The sequence below is a fragment of the Quercus robur genome, chromosome 3 (assembly GCF_932294415.1).
Source record: "Quercus robur chromosome 3, dhQueRobu3.1, whole genome shotgun sequence".
NCBI lineage: Eukaryota > Viridiplantae > Streptophyta > Magnoliopsida > Fagales > Fagaceae > Quercus > Quercus robur.
The window spans coordinates 9,919,638-9,943,451 of record NC_065536.1 but is presented as its reverse complement, the minus strand read 5'-3'; the positions used below and the strand labels follow the sequence as shown (position 1 = coordinate 9,943,451).

The 23,814-nt window shown below is 32.6% G+C and overlaps 2 protein-coding genes across 51 annotated transcripts in view; both read left to right on the top strand.

Moving 5' to 3' along the window:
• The window catches only part of LOC126716982 (putative disease resistance protein RGA1), a 103,923-nt gene extending 86,577 nt beyond the window's left edge, over window positions 1-17,346 (top strand). For 49 of the 50 annotated variants that reach the window (XM_050418101.1, XM_050418100.1, XM_050418091.1 and 46 more), the window contains 3 exons: window positions 12,469-14,498; window positions 14,617-14,928; window positions 17,047-17,346. The gene's annotated coding sequence lies outside the window, so the exon portion shown is untranslated. The remainder of the gene's footprint in view (window positions 1-12,468; window positions 14,499-14,616; window positions 14,929-17,046) is intronic. The other variant, XM_050418069.1, reaches the window with a different exon arrangement.
• Window positions 8,532-12,444, top strand: LOC126716985 (putative disease resistance protein RGA3). The gene is made up of 4 exons (XM_050418121.1): window positions 8,532-10,698; window positions 10,825-10,927; window positions 11,086-11,145; window positions 12,142-12,444. Exon 1 carries the CDS (start codon window positions 8,542-8,544, stop codon window positions 10,636-10,638), a length of 2,097 nt encoding a protein of 698 aa, XP_050274078.1. The 5' UTR covers window positions 8,532-8,541; the 3' UTR covers window positions 10,639-10,698; window positions 10,825-10,927; window positions 11,086-11,145; window positions 12,142-12,444.
• Window positions 17,347-23,814: the final 6,468 nt, after the last annotated feature.

Below are 23,814 nucleotides of genomic sequence, written 5' to 3'. Positions count from 1 at the left end.
CTATTTAATTTTGTATAATTAAAATCTTAAGTGATTCTAATGAGTATCTAGACAGATTATGTGGTGAAATTTGAAAGTAAAAGGGTTCCTATTAAGTATACTAAGGTGACTGAGGATATGTTTAATGAAATTTTAATTTCTATGAGAACAAGTGAAGGCATTACAAATGAGTTTTCTATGAAAATATGTTTATATCAGGGATTAGCTTTAAGGTCATATCTCTTTGCATTGATTATGGATGGCTACTAGATCAATTCAAGATGAAGTCCCTTGATGTATGCTTAAAGCTCATACAAATGATATTAATATAAGTGGATGAAACTAGCCATAGAGTCAACGCCAAGTTGGACATTTGGAGAAATGTTTTTATTTTATTTTTTTAATGATGAGTGATGATGAGGAACCCCTCCAAGGTATGGGCCAATGGGACCATCCCTAAGGGTAATCACCAAATGCCTACAAACCCCCATTGAGCAGGCAGCAGGTGAATTGCAAAATGCCTTAGCTAGGAATCAAACCAAAGATTTCTGGGTTTACAATTAGTCTAGACACTCTCCTTTACCGTTGAGGCACCCCAGGTGGATTATAAAACTTTCTGGTCAAGAGATACCAAAAGAGTACATTTGATTGAGCTAGGACATGGGCTCATGCATCTTGTCATTCCATTTTTTATTTCCAAAATTCATTAGGACCTCTTTTGTAACTGTTTGAATTTTTTAATTACTTTGTGTTTATCATTTTGAACAAAAAGTGGAAATCGTTTTTAATAAAGTTTTGTACTTATCAAAAAAAAGAGCACAAACTATTATTATTAGATAAAAATTAAAGAGCACAAACTATTATTATTAGATAAAAATTAATGTTAATAATGAATTTAAATTAAAACTAATAACAAGGAACAACTAATTTCTTAAAATTTGTTGTGAAAATAAGAGTCGCCAATGTTCGCGCGTAGTCGATTTCTCTAACTATTAAGAGAGTCGCCAATGTTCACGCGTTGTCAATAATCAATATCTCTTTTTTTTTTTTTTTTTTGATAAGAGATCGGGATCCATCAATGTTCACGCGTAGTCAATATCTCTGACTATTAAGAGAGCCTTCAACGTTCACGCGTAGTCAATATCCCCTGACTATAATGTAGATCCGCCATTAAAACTGTTCACGCGTAACAATTAAGTGGAATCATTATTGAGCATGTGGGGGGCCCTTTTTCAAATGGGAAAAAAACTCTTTAAACACACTGTGAAAGAAACACCACCATTTTCAAATTTTGTAAAGCCCAACCTTCTTTCGGAGCAATTTCAAACTTATTTCTTCTCCATTTCTCAAATAAAATAAGAAAACAAAAACAAACAAACTTATTTCTTCTCCCACATACTAATGAATTGCTTCAAAGCTTCTTCTCTTAATATATTAAAATTCAAAATTAAATTAATTTATGAAATATAAAATTAACATTTAATATTAACAAAATAGAAACAAAAGAAAATATGTAAAATATTTTTTCTTAATATATTTCTACTCAATTATTTGTGATTTATCAAAATGCAACTGAACATTATTTTGAATCTTAACCATCATTTATGATTAATTCTATGTGAAATGTTGCAACAATTTACCTTTTAATGGATAAAATTAAAAATTTCATTATAAAATCATCTTTTATTTTGTGCGAAGTTTAGTTTTGACATTTGACACTATTAATTATGAAAAAAAACGGGTTTCATAATTACATTAAAATATCATATATCATATCATTATATGTCCAATGTTATTTTTACTAAAAAAAATTAATTAGTGTTTTAACTAAATTTTTTTAAAACAAAACAAATATAAAAAACAGAAAAAAAGGAAAAAGAACTCATACAAAATGATAACATACAAATTTTTTTTTTTTTTTTAGAGAGATAGTTTCAATCTATAGAATTTGCTCAAGATACCAAATTTTTTGCGCAGGCGGTAATTAAACCCCGGATAATTTATTCAACAATATGAGATGTTCTTGTTGAACTAACTATAATACATTGGCGATTCTTCGATTATAAGATACAAAAACTATCCTCTCAAAACTAAGGTGGAATGACTTTACTCAAGCTGCTAACCCACAGTTTGAACCATTTTGCCCTAAACCTCGAGCAATTTATGCATGAAGAGGTATTAATTAAGTTATAAAACTCAACTACAAGACCCAGCTACAAAGCTCTTAACATTTACTCAAACTTATGATCAACATCTCACATGCATATGTTACGGAAAGCTTGAGCTTACCCTACAATCTTATTATGGACAAAATGGGCTTCTGCCCTTTTTGGGCAAATTAATTAGCCTTTTGCCCTTATTCCCAAACTAAATAGGGAAATGCCCCTCTTTTGAAAATCGAGTTTCTCAAAATCGAGTTAAAAAAAAAAAATTCTGGAGCCCTATAGTGACGTTTTTAAGGACTTATAGTGACATTTTAAGAACCTATAGTGACGTTTTATAACTTGATATCCATAAAATCGAGTTATAGGCAATAAAATTGCCTATAACTCGATTTTGCCTATAACTCGATTTCATGGATATCAAGTTACAAAACGCCACCATAGGTCTTTATAAACGTCACTATAGGTCATTGAAAACGTCACTATAGGGCTTAAATTGATTTTGAAAAACTCGATTTTCAAAAGAGGAGTATATCCCTATTTAGTTTAGGAAGAAGGGCAAAAGGCTAATTAATTTGCCCCAAAAGGGCAGAAGCCCATTTTGTCCATCTTATTATAGTCTTTATAGTCTTCACGAGGAGTTCAACTGTGAAGCTTTTTCTTAGGCGGAATTATCATTGAGTTCAGAAGTGGGGTTCCCTTTATGAAAACTTGTAGATCTGAGCCACTTCAAACCTTTTTCTTAATTTCAAGGTTATAATGAATGAATTGCTTAGAAAAGAATAAGAAATGAAGCTACTTCTCTAAATATATATTGTCAAGGTTTCAAAGATGGATGGTTATAAGTTATAAGTTATAATTGTTTTTTCTTTTCATATTGTTTTTAGGTTAGTATTGATGTAGATAAAATTTCCAATGGTAAAATTTTAAAAATAATAGGCTAATTAAATAATTATATCCTTTAACTTTAACATATTTTCAATTCAGTTCCTTAACTCTCCTTTTTTTTTTTTTTTTTTTCATTTCAATTTTTTAACTTCCATTGATTTCTAAATCCTTTTAAAAAATTGTTTAAAAAAAAAATAGTGTTGAGATTGTACATAAGTAGTCAAATGAGTATACTGAAATCATGCATATTAAAATTAAAAACTGAAATGAAAAATAAAAATAAATTAAATTAAAAACAGATCTAAATGAGAAGGTGTAGTTTTTAATTTAATTTTTTTTTTTTTTTTTTTTTTTTTTTTTTTTTTTTTTAAAAAGGGCGAAGGTGTAGTTTATAATATTGTACTCTTTAGAATTTCCGGTTGGGTTAATGGTTTGTTCTTATAATTTACGAATCACCTTTATGCTCAAACCAAACAAGCACTTCTAAGTCAAGAAAATAGAATCAAAATCATTATTACCTTAATCAAGGTCAGGTAACGGTATGAGGCAAATAGCCAACCACCTAAGGACTTCCATGAAAAAAAACCCCTAAATTTTATCCAATAGATTTATGTACCAATGAGAGTATTAATTAAGCCCCAAATATTAGCCAATAAATAAAAGCGTAAATTGCAAAGTACACCCTTAACGTTTAGGGATGATTGGATTTTACACCCCAATGTTTCGGAACTTTGATTTTACACCCCAACATTTGGTGCCGTTAGCAAATCACCCTCCGGTTAGTTTTTACTGTTAACTGCCATGTCATCTTGCTGATTGTTTTTTTTTTTTTTTTTTGCCAAACAAGCCCCAAAACGACACAGTTTCAAGGGCAATAAGTGATGAGCTGGCTGGCACATGCAACGGTGCCGTTTGCCAAAAAGAAAAAAAAATAAAAAATAAATAAATTCTGCAACTTCACCGTTTCCCCCACCAAACAGAAAATCTCAAAATCCTAACCCCACGAACCCAAGCCTTGCCTTCCTAACACTGGGAATAGTCTGTCTCTATTGCTCGGTGGTCTAGTGTCTATGATATTGGGGAAAGAAGAATTTGAAGCAAAGATTGAAGGGTTGAAATCTGCACTCAAATGGGCCAGTACTGAAGAAGAGGATTCCTTGGTGATAAACAAGATTGTCACTGTGCTGGAACATGCCATAGTATTGAATAAACCGGTGAAAAAAACCTGGGCTGGTATGGAACAAAGAGAACTAGATGAAAGCAATCAGGAGAAAAGCTGAAAGAAAAGAATCAAAATTGATGATGAATGTGATCAATTCCTCAAGAATGTTCTGCCTCTTCTCCTTAATAAATTCTTCAAATTAGCTGCAGAATTGGAATCTTTTATGAGTCATCCACAACTTCCAATAGCACAAAACTTAACATATATGGATCTGTCAACATTTGAATGTGATCTCAAGAAATCTGAGAATAAGCTGAAGGGTCTACGGAAGTATATTGATATATTGAGGGATTTTGAGATTTTCTGTTTGGGGGAAACGGTGAAGTTGCAGATTTTTTTATTTTTTCGTTTTTTTTTTTTTTTCTCTTTGGGCAAACGGCACCGTTTTGCATGTGCTAGGTCATCACTTCATTGCCATTGAAAATGTGTGGTTTTGGGGTTTATTTGGCAAAAAATAAAAAAAAAAATAAAAAAAACATGTTAGTAAGATGACATGGCAGTTAACAGCAAAAACTAACCAGGAGGGTGATTTGCTAACGGAATCAAACGTTGGGGTGTAAAATCAAAGTGTCAAAACATTGAGGTGTAAAATCCAATTACCCCCAAACGTTAGGGGTGTACTTTGCAATTTACCCTAAATAAAAAGAAATTTTTTTCTCAAAGAAAAACTATAAAAAGAAAAATATTTTTCATTAGATATGGCAATGGTTGTTCGTTTTTCTCAGTTTTAGAGTATAAAACTCATTAATCTCCCACACAAATGCCAAAAGATCACTCTCTATGTCTCTCTCTAAAAAAAAATGAAATAAAAAAAATTTGGGAAAGTGATTTTTTTAAAGCTTCTAAGAGCATCTCCAGCAGATTAGGCAAATTTTTGTATTGTTTGGAGAATGAACAATGACTTTTACCTTTTAGCTACCCACTTTTTTAAATACACTTTTCAATAGATTCTCTATCTCATTTAAATATTATTTCTTCATTCATTATTTATCCCTTTTTTAACAACTACACATCTTCCAACATTTTTTTATTCAATACCTTATTATTATAATAGAAGAAAAAAATATTTGAAGAATGAACAGTAGCTCATCAGACTTTATGAGCTACTGTTCATGAGCCAAAAAAAAATTCAGGTATAGAAAGTCTGTTGGAGAGTCATTTTGTGGGTTTACTCTCTATAATAGAGAGCATTTTGTGTTTAGAGAGCCTATTGGAGATGCTTTAAGTTGTGCTTCCGACCATCTTCTCCATTGAGCTTTGTGATGAGTATACTTCATTTCAAGTTTGACGGTTCTTTAAAAACTGTAGTTCTTACTTTTCCTTTGTTTTATTCTTGAAACTTAGCTCTTAGTTTTTTTTAATAAATAGATTTTCACCTTCACTTTTTTTTTTTTTTGGGTCCGCATCAACACTTCTATATAATAAAAAAATTGTAAAAAAAATTAAATAAATGTATAACTAATTAATGGTAAATAAATTTATAGTCAAATTTTATTTGAAGATATTAAATGTATAATTTTATTAAAATTTTCAATTAAACTTTTTTAGTATTTGGTTGCTTCACTCAATAGATAGTGCTTATTTTAGTTGTATAGTCATTGAGTATTGCAATAGATTAGTTTTAATTTGTAATTTTGCATCAAAAAAAATATTTTTTAAATGAAAAAAAACCAAAATTTAAATAAATCTTTTATTAATATTTAAGATATAAGAATAGGGTCTCATTTGAAGTAACCACTTTAGGCCTCACAATGCCTTAAGCCGGCCTTAGTACTATTAGGGTACATTTGATAGTAACAATGATTAGATGAGAATAAAATATATTTAGTGCTTTTAGTCTTTGAAGTTTTGAATGAATGCTTTTAGTCTCTATGGTACTTAAATTTTTGATATATCAAGAATATATAATTTGTAGAACTCTTTTGATATATAGTTAGTTTTTTTTAATGGGTTTTATAATACCTAACCAAAAGCCTTGATGTTGTGGCAAGTGATTTCCACGAAAAGCAATTGGTCAATACAACTTCTACTTTTTAAACGATATCTAACCTCTTCTACATGAATAAGCCTTGTGACTCAATGAGTTTGCATCTCATAGCATTTCTAATGGAGACATTCAAAATTCAAATCTTCTCACCTCCAATTATCGATGTATCAAACAAGCTTTTTTTTTTTTTTTGGTTTTGACATTAATGTTTTCTAGAAAATGAGTCATTTTTCAAGAATTATTTTTTAATAAAAAAAAATTCATTTTCCTATGTTTAATAGCAATGTTAAATGAGTTAGGAAATGATCTCCTAACTTTCTTTATTTAGTTTGCAGTGAGATAGAGTTGGAAAACGATCTCCTAACAATCTCTAAAAAATAAGTAATACTTTTTATGTTGACCACTTTGACTCATTTTTTTATGCTACCAAACATTAAAAAAAAAAAAAAAAAAAAAAAAAAAAAAAAAAAAAAAAAAAAAAAAACCTACTTTCATACAAGGTTTTCCATCAAAATAAACGAAATAATACAAGGATTTTGCTCAACTCAATATCACAAAAGGGGATAACTATTTTATATATAAACAAATTGAAAAGAAGTGACCAACGTAACACAAGTAGAGTGAACTGACATACGAGGGGCATGAAGAGGATATGACAGATACTACTCTGCCAACAAAATCATTGTGGAACGCCCACTTGCCAAGACCATGAACAATGCACATACCCAAACAAAAATTACAAGATACAAAAGTTGCCACCCAAAACTAAGTGAAATGAATTTACCAAACTAAAACATTTAAGTGATTTCACAAGCATATGATTTGTGGCCCGAAGTGTGTCTAATAATAATAGGTAAAAATTGACAGATGTCATAAAAGCATTATTGTAGAAATTATTTTTAAAAACATTTTATTTGAAAAGAAAAAAATAACTAAATTTTTTAACCCTTTTTATATTTTAGTTATATTAAAGTTGCCTAAGCTTTCAAAAAAAAAAAAAAAAAAGTTGCCTAAAAATAATTTATTAATAATTGCCTTAAAATAAAAGACCCGTATAATAATATAATAAGAAAAACTAAAAAAGAATACCCTCCCATGTTCTGTTTGTCCTGTTTTGTTTGTCAGTGGAGTCAACCCTCATTTTATTTGGCTAAAACCTTGCTTCGGAGCAACTTCAAACTATTTCTGCTCCCACTGACATTTCAAGTTTAACTACGGCTTTCCATCCCAAAAAGTTTACTACAGCCTTCAGCTTCCTTGTAATCTATCTTCCTGTGTTTTCTTTCACTGACCAAGAAGAAATGGCCGAAGCAATCCCTTTTGGTGTTGCACGAAAGATCATTGAATTATTGGGCTCCACAACTTTCAAAGAGATCGGATCCATTTGCGGTGTCAAAGATGACCTTGAGAAATTGAAGAACACGGTATCCACTGTTCAAGCTGTGTTTCAGGACGCAGATGAGTTGCAGGACAAGAGCCATCAAGTCAAGGACTGGCTCATGAAACTCAGAGACGCAGTTTATGATGCAGATGACTTGCTGACCGATTCTCCACTCAAGATTTGCGGAGAAGGGTGATGGGTGGTGATGAAATGGCAAATAAGGTTCGTACTTTCTTTTCAAGTTCAAACCAACTTGTTTTTCGTCTTAAGATGGCTCAAAAATTAAAAGCCATTAGGGAAAGACTTGATGCAATAGCAAATAATAGGAACAATTTCCAGTTTGTAGAAGTTCCTTTACAGGTGAGGGCTGTGACTAGGGAGAGAGACCAAACTCACTCTTTTATAAGTGAAGAAGAGGTCATCGGGAGGGAAGAGGATAAGAAGAACCTTACAGATTTATTATTGAACCATGATGTTGAAGAGAATGTCTCATTCATATCCATAGTGGGAATCGGAGGTATAGGAAAAACCACCCTTGCTCAATATGTATACAATGATGAGAAAGTGAAGACATATTTTGAGTTGCATATGTGGGTGTATGTCTCTGATGTCTTTGACGTGAAAACAATTGCTGAAAAGATAATTGGATGTGCGACAGGGAGAAAACCTAAAAACCTTGAAATGGCAAATTAAACTTCGTGAAATACTCAACCAAAAGAGGTACTTACTTTTTTTGGATGATGTGTGGAATGAAAACGTGGAAAGTTGGTGTAACTTGAAAAAACTTTTGTTGGGTGGCTTGAAGGGAAGTAAGGTGGTGATAACTACACGGATTAAATTGGTTGCCGAGATCACTAGCACAGTCTCACCAATTTTTCTAGAAGGCCTATCAGAAAATAAATCTTGGTCTTTGTTGAAGCAAATGGCATTTAAAAAAGGGCAAGAGACCATTGATCTCAAACTTAAAGCAATTGGAATGGACATTGTACAAAAATGTTGTGGAGTGCCTCTTGCTATCAAAACGATAGGTAGAATATTATACTTCAAAGAGACAGAGGATGAATGGTTATATATCAAGGATAAAGAACTTTTAGATGTAACTCAAGGGGAAAATGATAGTGGTATCTTATCAATTCTAAAATTAAGTTACAATCATCTCCCTTTACATTTAAAGTGTTGTTTTGCTTATTGTTCATTGTTTCCTAAAGATCATGAGATTTCAAAGTTAACATTGATACAACTATGGATAGCACAAGGATTTATCCAATCATCAAACGAAAAGCTAAGGCTGGAGGATGTTGCTAATGAGTACTTTATGGATCTACTTTGGAGGTCTTTCTTCCAAAAGGCTAGAGAAGATCGTTTTGGAAATATTGTTAGTTTTAAAATGCATGATTTAATCCATGATTTGGCACAATCAATCTCAAACATTGAGTGCACGCTTGTTGATTCCAATGCAGAAAATGTCAATAAAAATGTTCGTCATCTATCAATTGCATTTGAAAATTTTTTTGAGAAGAATTTAAGCTTGTTATTCAAAGCAAAGAAGGTACGCACATTTATATTGACATTCACTTCCTGGATAGATCTAGATAAGGATCTCTATGAAGATCTAGGCAAGGAAGAATTAGCTCATCAAAAATCAACTCTCAAAATACTTTTTTCTAGTTTTGGAGGCTTGCGTGCATTAGACCTACATGGCTTAAGCATTGTTGCGTTGCCACATTCTATAGACAAGTTGGTTTATTTAAAGTACCTTGATCTTTCCAAGAATAAAATTGAAGTTCTCCCTGGTTCTATTATTAGATTGCTTAATTTGCAAATATTAAATCTTAGTGATTGTTCTCGGCTTAAAGAACTACCTGAAAACATTCAAAAATTGGCCAACCTCAGGTGTCTTGAGATAAATGGTTGTCATAGTTTGACTCACATGCCACCTGGATTAGGGCAATTGACTTCTCTTCAAGTATTACCATTATTTATTATGACCCAGGAACCTGAAGCTGATTTCTTCTCCAAGTATTGTAGTGGTCTAGCGAAACTACTCATTATGAACGAGAAACCTAGAGCTAATTTCTTCTCCAAGCATTGTGGTAGTCTAGCCGAATTGAACAAGCTAAATAACTTGAGAGGAGAACTATGTATCATACTTAATCTGGCGCGGGTGAAAAATGCTGCCTCAAAAGCCAAGGCTGCGAATTTGAAGGATAAGCAACATCTTAGAAGGTTGAAATTACAATGGGATAGGCAGAAGGCTAAGAAGGGTAAGGATGTCGAAGATGTTCGTAATGATGAAAATTTAATGAAAGGCCTTCGGCCACACCCAAATTTAAAAAATTTGTACGTGGAATGGTACAAGGGTGTGAGATTTCCTAGTTGGCTTGCTTCATTGACAAATCTTGTTGAATTAGAAATATCGAATTCAATGTGCAATCATCTACCACCAATGTATCAACTCCCGTGTCTCCGAGATCTATCCCTTAAATATATGCCTAAACTAAAACACATAGCAACCTCTTCGCATTCCTTTTCTTCATACCCCTCCCCTTCTCTCTCCAAATTAAAGTCTCTGTATTTGATTGAGATTCAGGACCTGGAGTTTCTGGCAGAGCAGTGGTTGCAAAACCTGGCTTCTCTCGAGAATCTAACAATTGAGGCATGTGCTGGACTAAAATCTCTGCCTCTGTCTCGATCCATACAACACCTCACCTCCCTCAAGTCGCTGGAAATTAGGGGCTGCGAGGAGGTTGATCTGTTCAGTGATGATGACAGACGATTTGTTAGCGTTACCTCTTTGCAAACTCTCAAAATTTCAGATGTTCTGTGCTTGATTACTTTACCGGTGTGGATTGGTAACCTTACATCACTTCAAGACCTTGAAATTGAGGGATGTCCCAACCTGAAATCACTTCCTGAAGGGATCGGCAATCTCTCCTCCTTACAATCCCTAATAATCAATGGTTGGTGTCCGCTTCCGCTTAAAAGAAAGATACCTAAACAGAGGCGAGGATTGGCGTAAGATTGCTCATGTCCCATATTTTCAAATCAGCAACTAATATGCTTCCGCTTCTTTGGGCAGGTGATACAAATGTATTTGTACTTTCTATGCAATCAATTTTTTTTTTTTTTTTTTTTTTTTCAAATTGTGCAGACTTCTTTTATCTTCTCCAATATTGATGTCTTGGCCAATTTATTTGCAATGCAGATTTTTTCAAAGCAGAATTAAAACAACTGAAAGGTGGCCGAGGAAACATGAAAGGATGGCCTACAATTGCTTACGTGGATGAACCAATTCTTCAAATTCTCAGGTATGGGTAATCCCAGTTCTTCATAGACTCTAAAATCCCAGTTAGGTTCATACATCTCCTTTAAGATTCATTCCTTTTGTGTTAATCAAATAACCAACTTTCTCTTTTCTTTTCTTTAAATTCAATTAAGGTTCTCAATTATTTGATTCTGTTTGCAGATATGAGACAAGGTCAGAATTCTAAACCAGCTAGAGTTGGTGCTCCTTCAAAAAAATCTGGTACTACATTTTCATCTACAAGCAAAAATATTGAGTCTTAATTATCTCAATCCTTATCTTGCAATAGCTTTTGTAAAAGTCAGATTTAAATAATCAAAATACAAATCCTCTATTTTCACGCAAGATAATACGATGCTAGTTTAATCTTCTACCAATACATTTTTGAGGATAGCTTCAGTTTTAGACAACTGCTACTTGGGATGTTCTACCACTACTTAATGGAGCATGTTTTTTTGTTCATATCAGAACATTACAATCACTTCACTTTTTCCTCCCTATATAGATGCACTTTTTCTCTATAAATCCCTTCTACCTGCAAAAATAACAATATTCATAAAGCCTATGTTTGTTATTTCTTATTCAGAACAACTACTGAGCAAAAATATTTTTTCCAGATTAAACAGGTGGACATATAATATTAACACATTGTAAAGTTCATTTATATTTTATATACCTTTGGTTTTTTTGTATATAGTATTAAATTATGCATGCATATTGGTTTGTAAACAAAGCCATCAGGTTGATGGATTAAAAGCATAAGTTGTTGATTCAACAAACTAGGAAGAATACTTTGATTAATACCAAACTTAGGTTTCTGCCCAAATATTCCATTAAGATGGATAATAAAAGTTGACACATCATAAGAAACTTGTTTAGAAAGCAGTTTTGCACTTACATAACATGGATGTCCTTTCATCTTTGATGTAGTCTTAAATTATTAAGGCTGCTTAACTTACCATAAAGCCATAAAGTTGCAATCCAGCCTTTGTTTGACATCTATAAAAATCATATAAATTGGAATATTGTATGTGCTAAGTCCAGGAATTCATTTTTACCGAACAAAAAATAATTAAGTTGAATGCTTGATGGTAACAAATAAAATAACAATAGATAGCAGTCAAGGAATAAAGAAATGTGAGGTCTTGGTGCAATTCTATTGAAATCAAGTTCCTGGTTTTATACTAATGTCTTATTTTTTATATCTGCTATTTCTAGGAAATTCAGAGTGCCACTTGCTTTGGGAAAATAGTTTGGCAAGGAAGAACTGAATGCCAATGCTTTCTCGTTACAATTTTCTATTGAAGAGGTTTTTCAGAATTTAGAAAAAGACGCATTATTCTGTACAAATAGAAGGTGACATTTCCTTATTCCTTCAGTATTTGAAATCAATCACCACTAATTACTAGAGCATCAGAGAAAAGCTTCAGTTTTTCTTTTCCCACAAAGGTACGCTCTGTTGATCTGACTGCCTAATACTATATAGTTGAAATATCTAAGTTTTTGCACTCACTGGATCTGAAAATCAAAGTTCATATGAAAGAGATGTTTGAGAATATTTATGTTAGTCCATCTGAATTTTGAAATATATCTTATGAAAGTTAAGGTGAAAATTCTGGTAAAGTTCTATGTGATGTGGTTTTAGTGTTGCTCGAGTCCTGTTTCTTTGTTTTAGATCCGTGTAGTCCCTTTTCCCTCTGTTTCTTTTCTAGAAAATGTGAAGTCAATATTAAGACATGTCAATGGAATGATTTTGTTGCAAGATCTCTGGCAGTACACCTAATGGCTGGTTGTGGATTTCAGTAGTTCTGAGTTAGGTCAAGGCCAACTCTTTAGTTTCCCAACCTGAATTGCTTTTGTTTCACTGGTATTCAATCTCTGAAGCAAAAGGCCTGGATAAGATGCCACTTAAAATGACAAATATGTTGTCAGAATCCCAACGTATTTAGGTGATCATTTACAAGTCTAAAGCTATTGCTAATTCATATAAAAGTGATAGAAAGACAATTTTCTCTCATATCTGTTTATATTTTGTTTCTTGTGGATTTCAAGATTGAAAGACACTAGTCTTGGCAAATTGACAATTAGTTTTTCTTGTCTTCAAGTCATATGATGATATTAACAGAAACCGAGAGTATATTTTCTGATGTCGGGTATGTACTGCAATTGAATTACAAGAATTTAAAAAGCTTATACTGAAGAAGAGGAATACAAGCTTATACTAAAAAGTCTTTTCTTTTAGCACTCTCATTAATTGGAGGGTGGCTTTGTCTCATTCTTCTTGTCTTGTCCATCCTGTTTTACTTGATCATTGTAATTTTGGTTCCTGATTTGTGCCCCCATAGTAAATCCCCAATGTACCCAGGTTGGCTTTTTATTATTAATAATATTTTTCGTTACCTATCAAAAAAAAAAAAGTTGATATTGTAAATACAATTCTTGTAATACATAAAATTGTGATAATTATGTTGCACTGATTTGTGTCACACCCCCTAATCAGTGTCATTTCGCCTCTACACTTTCACCATTGCACTTCTTGACAAACTCCATCCGGCCATACTCATTTATGAAGATATTAAATTTCTGAACTCTATTTTAATTCCTAACCAAAAAAAAAAAAAATCTGAATCCCTTCCTCCTCTCATCTCAGTTAGCTCTCCTTACAATTTTTATCATCATTGCACAGCAAGTATGTATTATCATCCTTTTGACATTGATGTTACATATATGGCAGATTGGGCCTCAAATTCATGCATGTTTTCAACAAAAAACGCATATGCATTGTAGTCTTCATCATAGGCAACTCGCCCTCAAGGCAACAAACCCTGGTTGGAGAATACTTAGGTGTCAATCCCACATTGAATTTCCCAGAGGCAAAATTCATAAGAACCATTTGGTGCTCATCATTCAACTCCAATAGAATCGATTCTTAGGAGGGGATAACAGAGTTTTCATTCCACTTAAAAGAACTTTTTGACAATTCTGGCGATACAAAGGATACTCATTGGTGCTCATAAGGTTGTGACAACAACCAGGAAGCCTGAAGTGTTAAGAGTGAGGCATCTAACTGCCCAATAATGCAAGCTCAGCAGCCTGCAATGACAGTGCTAACAGCATGTGCAACATCTCATGCAATGCAAACACAAAGTGCCTCATGCAGCAGCAGTCTTAGTGCAGTAAAGGCTAACTCAATTAGATCAGCATGTGGAGTTAGTTCTGGTGTAACCGAAGGCCTTTAGAGCAGTTAAGTGAGTTTGTTATGGGTTGTTTGGAGATTAGCTATTGTAATTGTAGCATGTGATGTAATTCAGTGTAGTTTTGATCAATATTAAATTTTGAACGATGTATTCTTTGGAATTGGAGAGACTAAAACCCAAGTGAATTCAAAAAAATAATCAGGTGTGTTTTTCTGTAAACAGGCATGAAACATAGTGTTAAAAACTTTCTAGTATTTCCTTCTCCTCACTTGTCAGCATGCTGCTGGGTGGAAATAGGTGGGGACTGCTCCAACACTGCTCAATTATCCTTGAGATTGGAAGATTTTTGAAGGATCATACACTCCACTATTTGTAAAGGTTCATACATCTCCTTCAATATTCAATCGTTTTGCGTTAATCAAATACCCAACTTTCTCTTGTTTTCTTTTGTTTAAAAATTCAGTTAAGGTTCTCAATTATTTGATTTTGTATGCAGATACGAGAGGTGGTCAGAAGTCTAAACCAGCTAGAGTTGGTGTTTCTTCGAAAAAGGCTAGTATTACTTATGCATCTACAAGCAAATATTTGAGTCTTTATTATCTCTATCCTTATCTTGTAATGGCTTTCGTAAAAGTCAGATTAAGAATCCTTGTCTTGTTTTCTTTCCATTGGCAGATGCAGTTAATTAAAATACAAATCCTCAATTTGCACGCAAGATGCTACGAATGTCAGTTTCATCTTCTACTTCAGAAGTTCTACCACCTAAGTGGACCATCAATTTTTTTGTTCATATAAGAATGTTGCAAGGGTAATCACCTCACCTTTTCCTCCCTATAGTTGCTTTACGAGTGAAACAGATTGCCTATGAGATTCAGTTGACACATTTTGTTTCTAGATAATTCTTTTACCAATGAAAATAATGATATTTATAAAGCCTATATAGGTTTGAAATTTCCTATTCACAGCCATCGTTGAGAAAAATATTAGTCCAGGTTAGATAGGCAACTTATTACATAACAGGTTTTAAAGTTAATTTATATTTTCATAGCTTTGGCTTTTAGTATATTCCAGAAAGATATGGATGCATATTAGTTTGTAAACAAAGCCATCAGATTGATGGATTATTAGCATAAGTCGTTGATTCAACATATTAGCAACAGTAAATGGATTATGACCAATTTTATGTTCCATAGAGTGAATAGCTGTTGTCCTGGACAAATATTCCGTTAATATGGATCTCAAAAGTTGAGACACCATAAGAGCAGAGCCTTGCTTTGCACTTACATAGCATGGATTTTCTTTCATCTTTGATGTAGTCTTGAATGCTTAGGGCTGCTTAACTTAACATAAAGGCATAAAGTTATAATCCAGCCTTTGTTTGAAATCTATTAAAATCATATAAATTGGAATCTTGTATGCGCTCAGTCCAGGAATTCATTTTTCTGATTAAAAAAATAATTAAGTTGAAGATGGTAACAAATAAAACAACAATAGATAACAGTTAAGGAGTAAACAAATGTTTATAAAGAAATGTGAGGCCTTAGTGCAATTCTATTGAAATCTAGTTCCTTGTAATACAGTAATTTCTTATTTTGATATCTGTTATTTCTAGGGAATGCCCCTAGAAGAAAATCTTCTTGCATTAAGGTAAAATTTTGGCAGAGAAGAACTTAAAAATAAGGCTTTCTTATAAGAATATTCTCTAGAAGTGGTGAACTTTCCATATTCCTTCAAAAATTGAAATCTGTCTTCATTAATGTACTAGAGCATTGGAGAAAATCTTCAGTTTTTTGTTTTTTTCCTACACAGGCATGTTCCCTTGATGAGACATTGAGACTGCTTAATATTATAGAGTTGAAATCTTTCAGTTTTTGCACTCAAGCTCTGGAAATTAAAGTACATATGATATAGAGGTTTGAGAATATTTATGTTAGCCCATCTGAATTTTGATAGTTTAAGAAGATTAAATTGAAAATTTTGACCTTCCATTTCTTTTCTAGAAAATGTGAAGACAATACTAAGACATATGTCCTTGAAATGATTTTTTGCAAGATCTCTGGCAGTAGACCAAATGGTTGATTATGGATTTCAGTAGTTCTGAATTAGGACAAAACCAACTCTTTAGTTTCACAACCTGAACTTGCTTTTGTTTCACTAGTATTCAGTCTCTGAAACAAAATGCCAGGATAATGTGCCCACATAAAGTGACAAAGATGTTGTCGAAACTCAGAAGCCCAATTTTTTTAGTGGATCATTTACATGTCCAAAGTTATTGCTAATTCATGTTAAAAAAAAAAAGATGGAAAGACAATTGTGTTTCTTATCTGCACCAAATTTTGCTTCTTGTGGATTTCAAGATCTAAAAACACATTAGTTTTGGCAAATTGACAATTAAAGAATTTTGGTATCAAGTTGCAGTTTTTATAATTACTCTAACATCAGTAAGAGTCAAAGAAAAGGTGCTTCAAATTGGCAAGCTGCTATGGGAAGAAAGAAGTTTAAGTCTTAATTCTTTCCCTAGCAATGCATGTTGTTCGATGGGAGAGGGAGGAAGGTATCACCTTCTGCATTGTGCCCCTTTGGAAGTAACTATACGGCATATTTGTCTGTATTCATTTTCTTTTTATGTTCAATGGGAGAGGGAGGAAGGTATCACCTTCCATCCTGCCTCCATTATTCAAGTCTGAGAATTTGACATTGTTTTCCTCTCTTTTGAGTTATAGTTTGTCCCTACATCTGAACTTTGTATAGTTTCCTGTTTCCACTGTATTACTCCCATTCTAAATCATTTACTTATGTTGATACTTGTATTATAAATATGCAATGTCTAAATCATTTTTCTAAATCATTTACTTATGTCAATATCTGTATTCTAAATCATTTTCTCTCTTATTTCTTAACTTGTGCCTCATTCTCATGTTTGCAGGCTCTGTTAACTACTGAACTGTATCCAACATAAGAAAATAAATATTTTAGAAAAAAAGATTCTTGGCCCTTGGACAATAGCAGGCTTTGCTAGTACAATTGATAATGAAGTGAAGCAGCAATAAGGGATAAAAAAACTCGTCATGATTTTATTTAAGTCTGAATTGTAATGACAACTTCAATTACAGGAGACCAACTGTAGGCTGCATTTTAGAATTGGTTATTCACAAAGACATTCACTGTAGCTCAGTCTGTGAGAACAATTTACACTATTAAGGCCTAGCATCAGTGGATTCATCTCTATGCAGAACTTTATGATGGTTAGATGTTTTTGTAATCTCATTTTCACAAGCTGATTGGGCTATGAATACCAAAGAAAAAAATAAAAATCTATAAACTGAACCGGGCTTTAAACTTCAAGGAGAGCTTCTCAATGTAACCTGGGTTCAAATGTATGGGCTTTCAAGTATTCAGTCTTAAAGCTAAACTCCATCAGAGAGTTGAAAAATATCATCAAGTGCCCGGGCTAATTTCTCCAAGCGCTTTTTTTTTTCAATCTTATTAGAGCTTCTTACCCTTTCAAAAAAATTTTATTAGAGCTTCTTAGTTTAAACAAGGCTAAAATGATTTTGAATTTAATACTCCTGATTGAATTTCAGCCTTAGGAGATTTAACATAAACAATATAATAATTTTGGTTCAATTCAAATGCAACTTCTGATTTTCTACTGAATTTCAAATTACATTACCAATTTGTATTTATATATATTTAAAAATTGAAGAATAACATTTATTGTTATTACGATTATGTTGTTAGCCATATCAACGACCATGTATAAAGACTAGGTAACTAACTTTTCATTTCCCCTTAATATATAGAGATTTAAATTTTGAAGAGGTGGGCTAAATTTTAGGAAAATGAGGGGAATTTTGTATTTTAATTTTACACTAATTTTGTAAATGACTTTTATACCCTCACTTTTTTTTTTTTTTTTTTGAAATAACGTTAGCTAAAGATTATGGATGGTTCAGAGAATCCAAAGAACATATTGTCCCACATTGAAAGATGGTCTCTTTCTACCTTATAACATAGTTTTGAAACCTGACTGGACCATACGGTCCAACCGAAAAAATCTCAAACCGCTCATTGTTGCAGTTCTTTAAGGAAAATGAGGTGAATTTTGTATTTTAATTTTACACTAATTTTGTAAATGACTTTTATACCCTCACCTATTTTTTTTTTTTTTGAAATAACGTTAGCTAAAGATTATGGGTGGTTCAGAGAATCCAAAGAACATATTGTCCCACATTGAAAGATGGTCTCTTTCTACCTTATAACATAGTTTTGAAACCCGATCGGACCGTACGGTCCGACCGAAAAAATCTCGAACCGCTCATTGTTACAGTTCTTTAAGCTTCAAGAACCGTTTTATAGAAAAAAACAGGATCCGTGCGAACCGCGGTCAGACCTCACAGTTCTGAAAACCGTGAACGGTTCTCGCGGTTCTCACGGTTCTTTTTTTTTTTTCATCAAATACCAGCTGAAATGCACTTTGGACTTTTTTCAGATCTGGAACCAAAAGATTTGTGAGGGAAAAAAAAACAAACTGAGAAGAATAAGATGACAAAGTAGGGACTATGCGAAGTTGAAGCATTAAGCTAGCAACCCAGCACAGATCGCCAGTCACGGCCTTCATCTTCGTCTTCAGCTTCTATTTCTTCTTCTTTCTTCTTTTTCTCCTTCTTCTCTTTCTTCTTTCCGTCTCCATTGCTGTGGTTTCTGAGTTTCTCACACTTCTCTCTGTTTTACTTTTTGCTGCAAAGAGTAAGGGTCCGTTTGGATGGAGGAGTGGAAAAGTAGGAGGATGGAAAATTGTGGGAGGATAGAAAAGTGGGAGGATGGAAAATATTTAGTTTTCCCTCTTGTATGTTTGGTTGGAGGAGTGGAAAAGTGAGAGGGTGGAAAACTCTTTTGTTTGGTTGGAGAGAAAAAGGAAAGGATGAAAAATGTAATTTATATAAATTGACTATTATACCCTTGTTGTATAATATGTAAGAAATAAATTTATTTATACTTATTGCATAATATTAAATTTATCACATCACATATATAAATTTATATTATTATTTTTATTATTATAATGTAAAAATTAGATCAAGTCATATTTGAAAAAAAAAAAAAAACATTCAGGTCACGTTGAAAAAAAAAGGTTCAGGTCACATGAAAAAAAGAAAAAAAAAAAAAAAAAAGGAGAACATTTCAGGTCACAAAAAAAAAAAAAAAAAAAAAAAAAAAAAGAAGAGAGAGAGGAAGAAGAAGAACGTTTCCAGGTCACGTGAAAAAAAAAAAAAAAAAAAAAAAAAAAAAAAAAAAAAAAAAAAAAGGAAGAAGGGAGGGCATTACCGTTAGGCAGTTTTTCCCCCCTTGCTTTTCCTCCCAATTTGGGAGGAAAAAATTTGTGGGCTCAGGGAGAAAATTTTCTCCCTAGTTTTCCACTCCCCCTATTTTCTTCTCATTCCCAAACAGTGGAAAACTGAGTTTTTCACCCCATTTTCCATTTTCCCTCTTATATTTTCCATCCTCCCTATATTCCACCCATCCAAACACAGCCTAAGAGTGGCTGTGGAGCATAGAAGAAGCAGTTTTGGCTTTGGAGCCTTCAGAGATGGGATCGGACTAGACTAAAGGATAGAAGGAAAAAATTGAAGGGTACATTAGTGGGGTTTGGTGAGGTAGGTGTGATATTTAATTGGGAGTGTATTTATTAACTAATACTTTTTTTTCTTTGTACTTCCTAGACCTAGATACCCACGTTACTTTACAGCCCATATGTTTGCATGCTAATCCTAGAAAACCACAACACTGACACTGGATTTAAACCAAAAAAGAAAAAAAACCAGAGGGACTAATGATATAAGTAGCGAATATATAAATATAATAATAAACCAACCCTACTATAATTTTACTAAGTGTCCTTCTAATATCTATATTATTACAATATTACTATCACGAATTTAACTAATCAACATATAAATAAATAAATATTATATCTATGTGTGTTTAGGATATAATATTTTTTATTTGTTCTGTGAAAATTATGATAAGAAAAAATACATTTAAAAGATAGATTTTTATATTTAATTGGGTCATTTAATTTAATTTTTCTATTTACATTAATTTAATATATTTATTTATATTTAAATAATTATTAAATTAATTATGACGTCATCATGGTTCAATCCCGATTCAACCTCAGTTCAATCTTAAAAACCTTGAACCTCTCCCTTTTACGGTTCAATGAACGATCCGGGTCTGAAAATCTTGCCTTATAAGGGATGAGCCAATGAGAAAGAGTATCACTAGTTTAGTTATTGTGGGAGCATTTTTTGCTTCAAGGAAACTCATGTACTCTTTAGGCAATCTTTCCAATGTGGGATAAGCAAAAATACATTGGAAAGATTGCCTAAAGAGTACATGAGTTTCCTTAAAGCAAAAAATGCTCCCACAATAATAATAATGGAGTAATAGTGTAGAAAAAAATTTTAATGATAAAATTTCAAAAATAATAGGCAAAATTAAAATTATACCCTTTGAATTAGACATATTTTCTATTTATTTTTTTTTAATATTTAGTCTTTCCGCTCAATCCTTACCATTTGTTTCATCAGAAACAACATCGTTTTGGAAAATAAAAATTATTAAAATTAACGTCAAGATTGGATAAAAGTAGATAAAATTACTAAATTGAATATAAATTAAAATTAAACGACTAAAATGAAATAAAAAAATTGAATAAGAAGGTGTCGTTTATAATTTAGCCAAAACATCCATATTATATGGTATTTAAGAGTTTCCAATCAGATCTTGTGTCGATCATATCTAGCGTGATAGTTATAGATGACAAATGGTTTCATTTATATTTTATGTATCATGCTGACTCTCAAACTGAAAAAGCATTTCTAAGACAAGAACATAGAATCAAAAGAAAGAATCAAGAGTACTATTAGCGGGCATAACATTATTAGGCACATTTGATACACTATAATTATAACGATAATTATATGAGTATTAGTAGATTACAAAAGAATTCAATAGACTAGAATAAAATTACTATAACCATTCATCTATTTGGTGATAAGTTGACAACATGATAAAATGGTAGAATGAAATTATATTTTATTCAAAGTTCCTAATACTAGTATTATTTATAATTTATATTTATACTCTTTTGTGAGGGATTTTTTTTTTTTTTTTTTTGTTTGGCAATTTAACACCAAATGCTAACAATTTCGTTAGTTAACATAGTTTCCAAACTATTTAGAAAACTAACATCCCAAATCTCTTAGACTTAAGTTCATTGTAGAAACTTGAGTCTCAAAGTCTCGAGTTCCATGAGATGGCAAAGCTGAGGTGGAAAAAAATTCACGTGGAACTCAAGTCTTAGAAACTTGAGTTACTCAAAAGAAAAATCCACAACAATTCTTCTTTTCTTTCTTTCTTTCTTCTTCAATTCATACAGTTTCTTCTTTTCTCTTTCTTTCTCTTCTCTTTGACTCTATTATTCCTCTGAGAGGAATCCTCTCTTCTCTCTTCTCTCTTCTTCATTTTTTTTTTTTTTTGCTTAAATTGATTTTGGCCATTAGTGGTAAGATCGATCACTCTTTCTCTTTGATTTTTCTCTCTCACTATTTGTTCGTCCCCTCTCTCTCATGCCTCACTCTCTGTTTGAAATTTTGGGTAGCCGATTTAGTGGTGGCTGTGGTTGTGGTGTGGCTGTGGATGTGGATGTGTGACATGAGCCAAATCTAATCAGAGCCATGGTTGGTTTGGGTATTGTGAATTTTCTGTGGGTTTGAGTTTTGTTTTTGTGAATTTTCATTGGGTTTGGGTATTGTGAATTTTCTAGGTTTGTTGTTGTGCATGATGTGTTTTTAGCAATGTTGTCAATTCCGTACCGTACCGGGCGGTACGGCCGGAATATACCGTACCAGCCAGTAATCCGGTACGCTCTATCCCCCTGTTTCGTACCGAAAAAAATACCAGCCGTATCGGCCAATTTCAGGCAATACCGGCTGGTACAGAAAAAAGTTTTTTTTTTTTTTTTTTTTATTTTAAGTTTTGTAATTTTTGAATTTTTGTTAGGAAAGAATGGTAACTTATTTGCATTAACTTATTAGTATTATTTGTTTTCTTAGTATGCAATGGTAACTTTTAAGCTTTCTATTTTATTTTTTTATTTTTTTTCCCTTTTAATTGATACTAAAGTTTAAAATCATGAATAATTAGTTTTGAATTGAGGAAATGTTTTATGGTAAACTTTTATATTATATATATTTATTTATTTATTTATAAATATAAAAAATAGTGGTAAACCCGAAACGGTACACCGGTATTGACCGGTATCCGAAATATATCGTACCGGTGGCCAAACCGGTACGGCCTCCGGTACGGTATTAACATCCTTGGTTTTTAGTTTTGATTTGCTGTGTGGGTGTTTGGTTTTGTTGTTGGGTTTTTGGGGTTGGAAGTAGGAGAGAAGAAGAGGATTAGTTGGGTTTTTTTTCCTTCTTTTGGTGTTCTTTTGTGGAACTCGAGTCTCCGAAACTTGAGTTCCACGTAAATTTTCCAAATCCCTTGTGTAGCATGGGTTTTGGCTTTCTTTTGCACATATTATTTTTTAACTTTTTGGTGACACCACAATCACATGGAAAAGTGTAATTACTAATTACCCTCTTGTTAATATATGCAACTTGAAATTACAAAAACAGAAAAGAGCAATATAAAATTTTAGCAAGCTTAATATGGTTTTGATCCTCAACTTTTGGGAATGGTTTCATTTTGGCTTTCACAAAATGTTTTGTTTTAATTCAATCATTATTTTTTAAAATGTATTTTATTGTTATCATTGTTTTTTTTTTTTTTTAAATGAAAATTTTCCTAGTCCCTTTCGTAGCATGGGTGTTCAGCTAGTTAAGCATAGTTCCAAATCTGCCACAGAAATGGTATTTAAATTAAGAAATTAATTGTTAAAGTACACGTCTCTCTCCTTGCATTATTTTAGTGTTAAGCATATAGCTTAACATATTACCATTCCATTAAGTATATTTTGTTTATATTTTTCGGTTGCTTTTAAATTTCTAAAGTTAAGGATTTGTTTGGATACTACTTATTGCTGAAAATTAAAAACTAAAAACTGAAAATATTGGAGTAAAATAATTTTTAAATATGTGAATAGTACTGTGAGACTCAATTTTAACTTAATATTTGTTGAAATTCATACTTGCATTTTCGTAAACAGTACACGAGACCCATAAAATAACGTGAGAGGCACCATCAAAAGAATATCAGCAACATCCGAACTCACACTAAATGTTTGAAAGCAAATTTGATTTGTAGGCACAACCAATTAATTTTCTGAGCAGTATAGACCCTTCCCATTCAATTAAAAGAGAGAGAGAGAGAGAGAGAGAGAGAGAAATAATATATAGACCAGAAATGATAATGAGGGAAAAAAAAAAATCTAGTATGGCGGGTACCCACCTCAACCGGCTTATAACGGTGGTTACCCGCATTAGCGTCATCAACCGTCCCGTACCCGCAAGCTGGGTACGGCGGGTATGGCGCCAAGCGGCCTAGCGGTGGCGGTGGCGGTGGCGGTGGCGTTGGGAAGATGGCGTTGGGACTAGGAGCTGGATTGCTTGGTGGGTTGCTGGCTGGAGATATGATCTCTGTCTCTGATGTGTCTGAGATGGGCGCTTATGATGCTGGT

What these genes read in the sequence shown, in the direction of transcription:
- LOC126716985 (XM_050418121.1), top strand. Translation starts at nt 8,542, where the DNA reads ATGGCATTTAAAAAAGGGCAAGAGACCATTGATCTCAAACTTAAAGCA.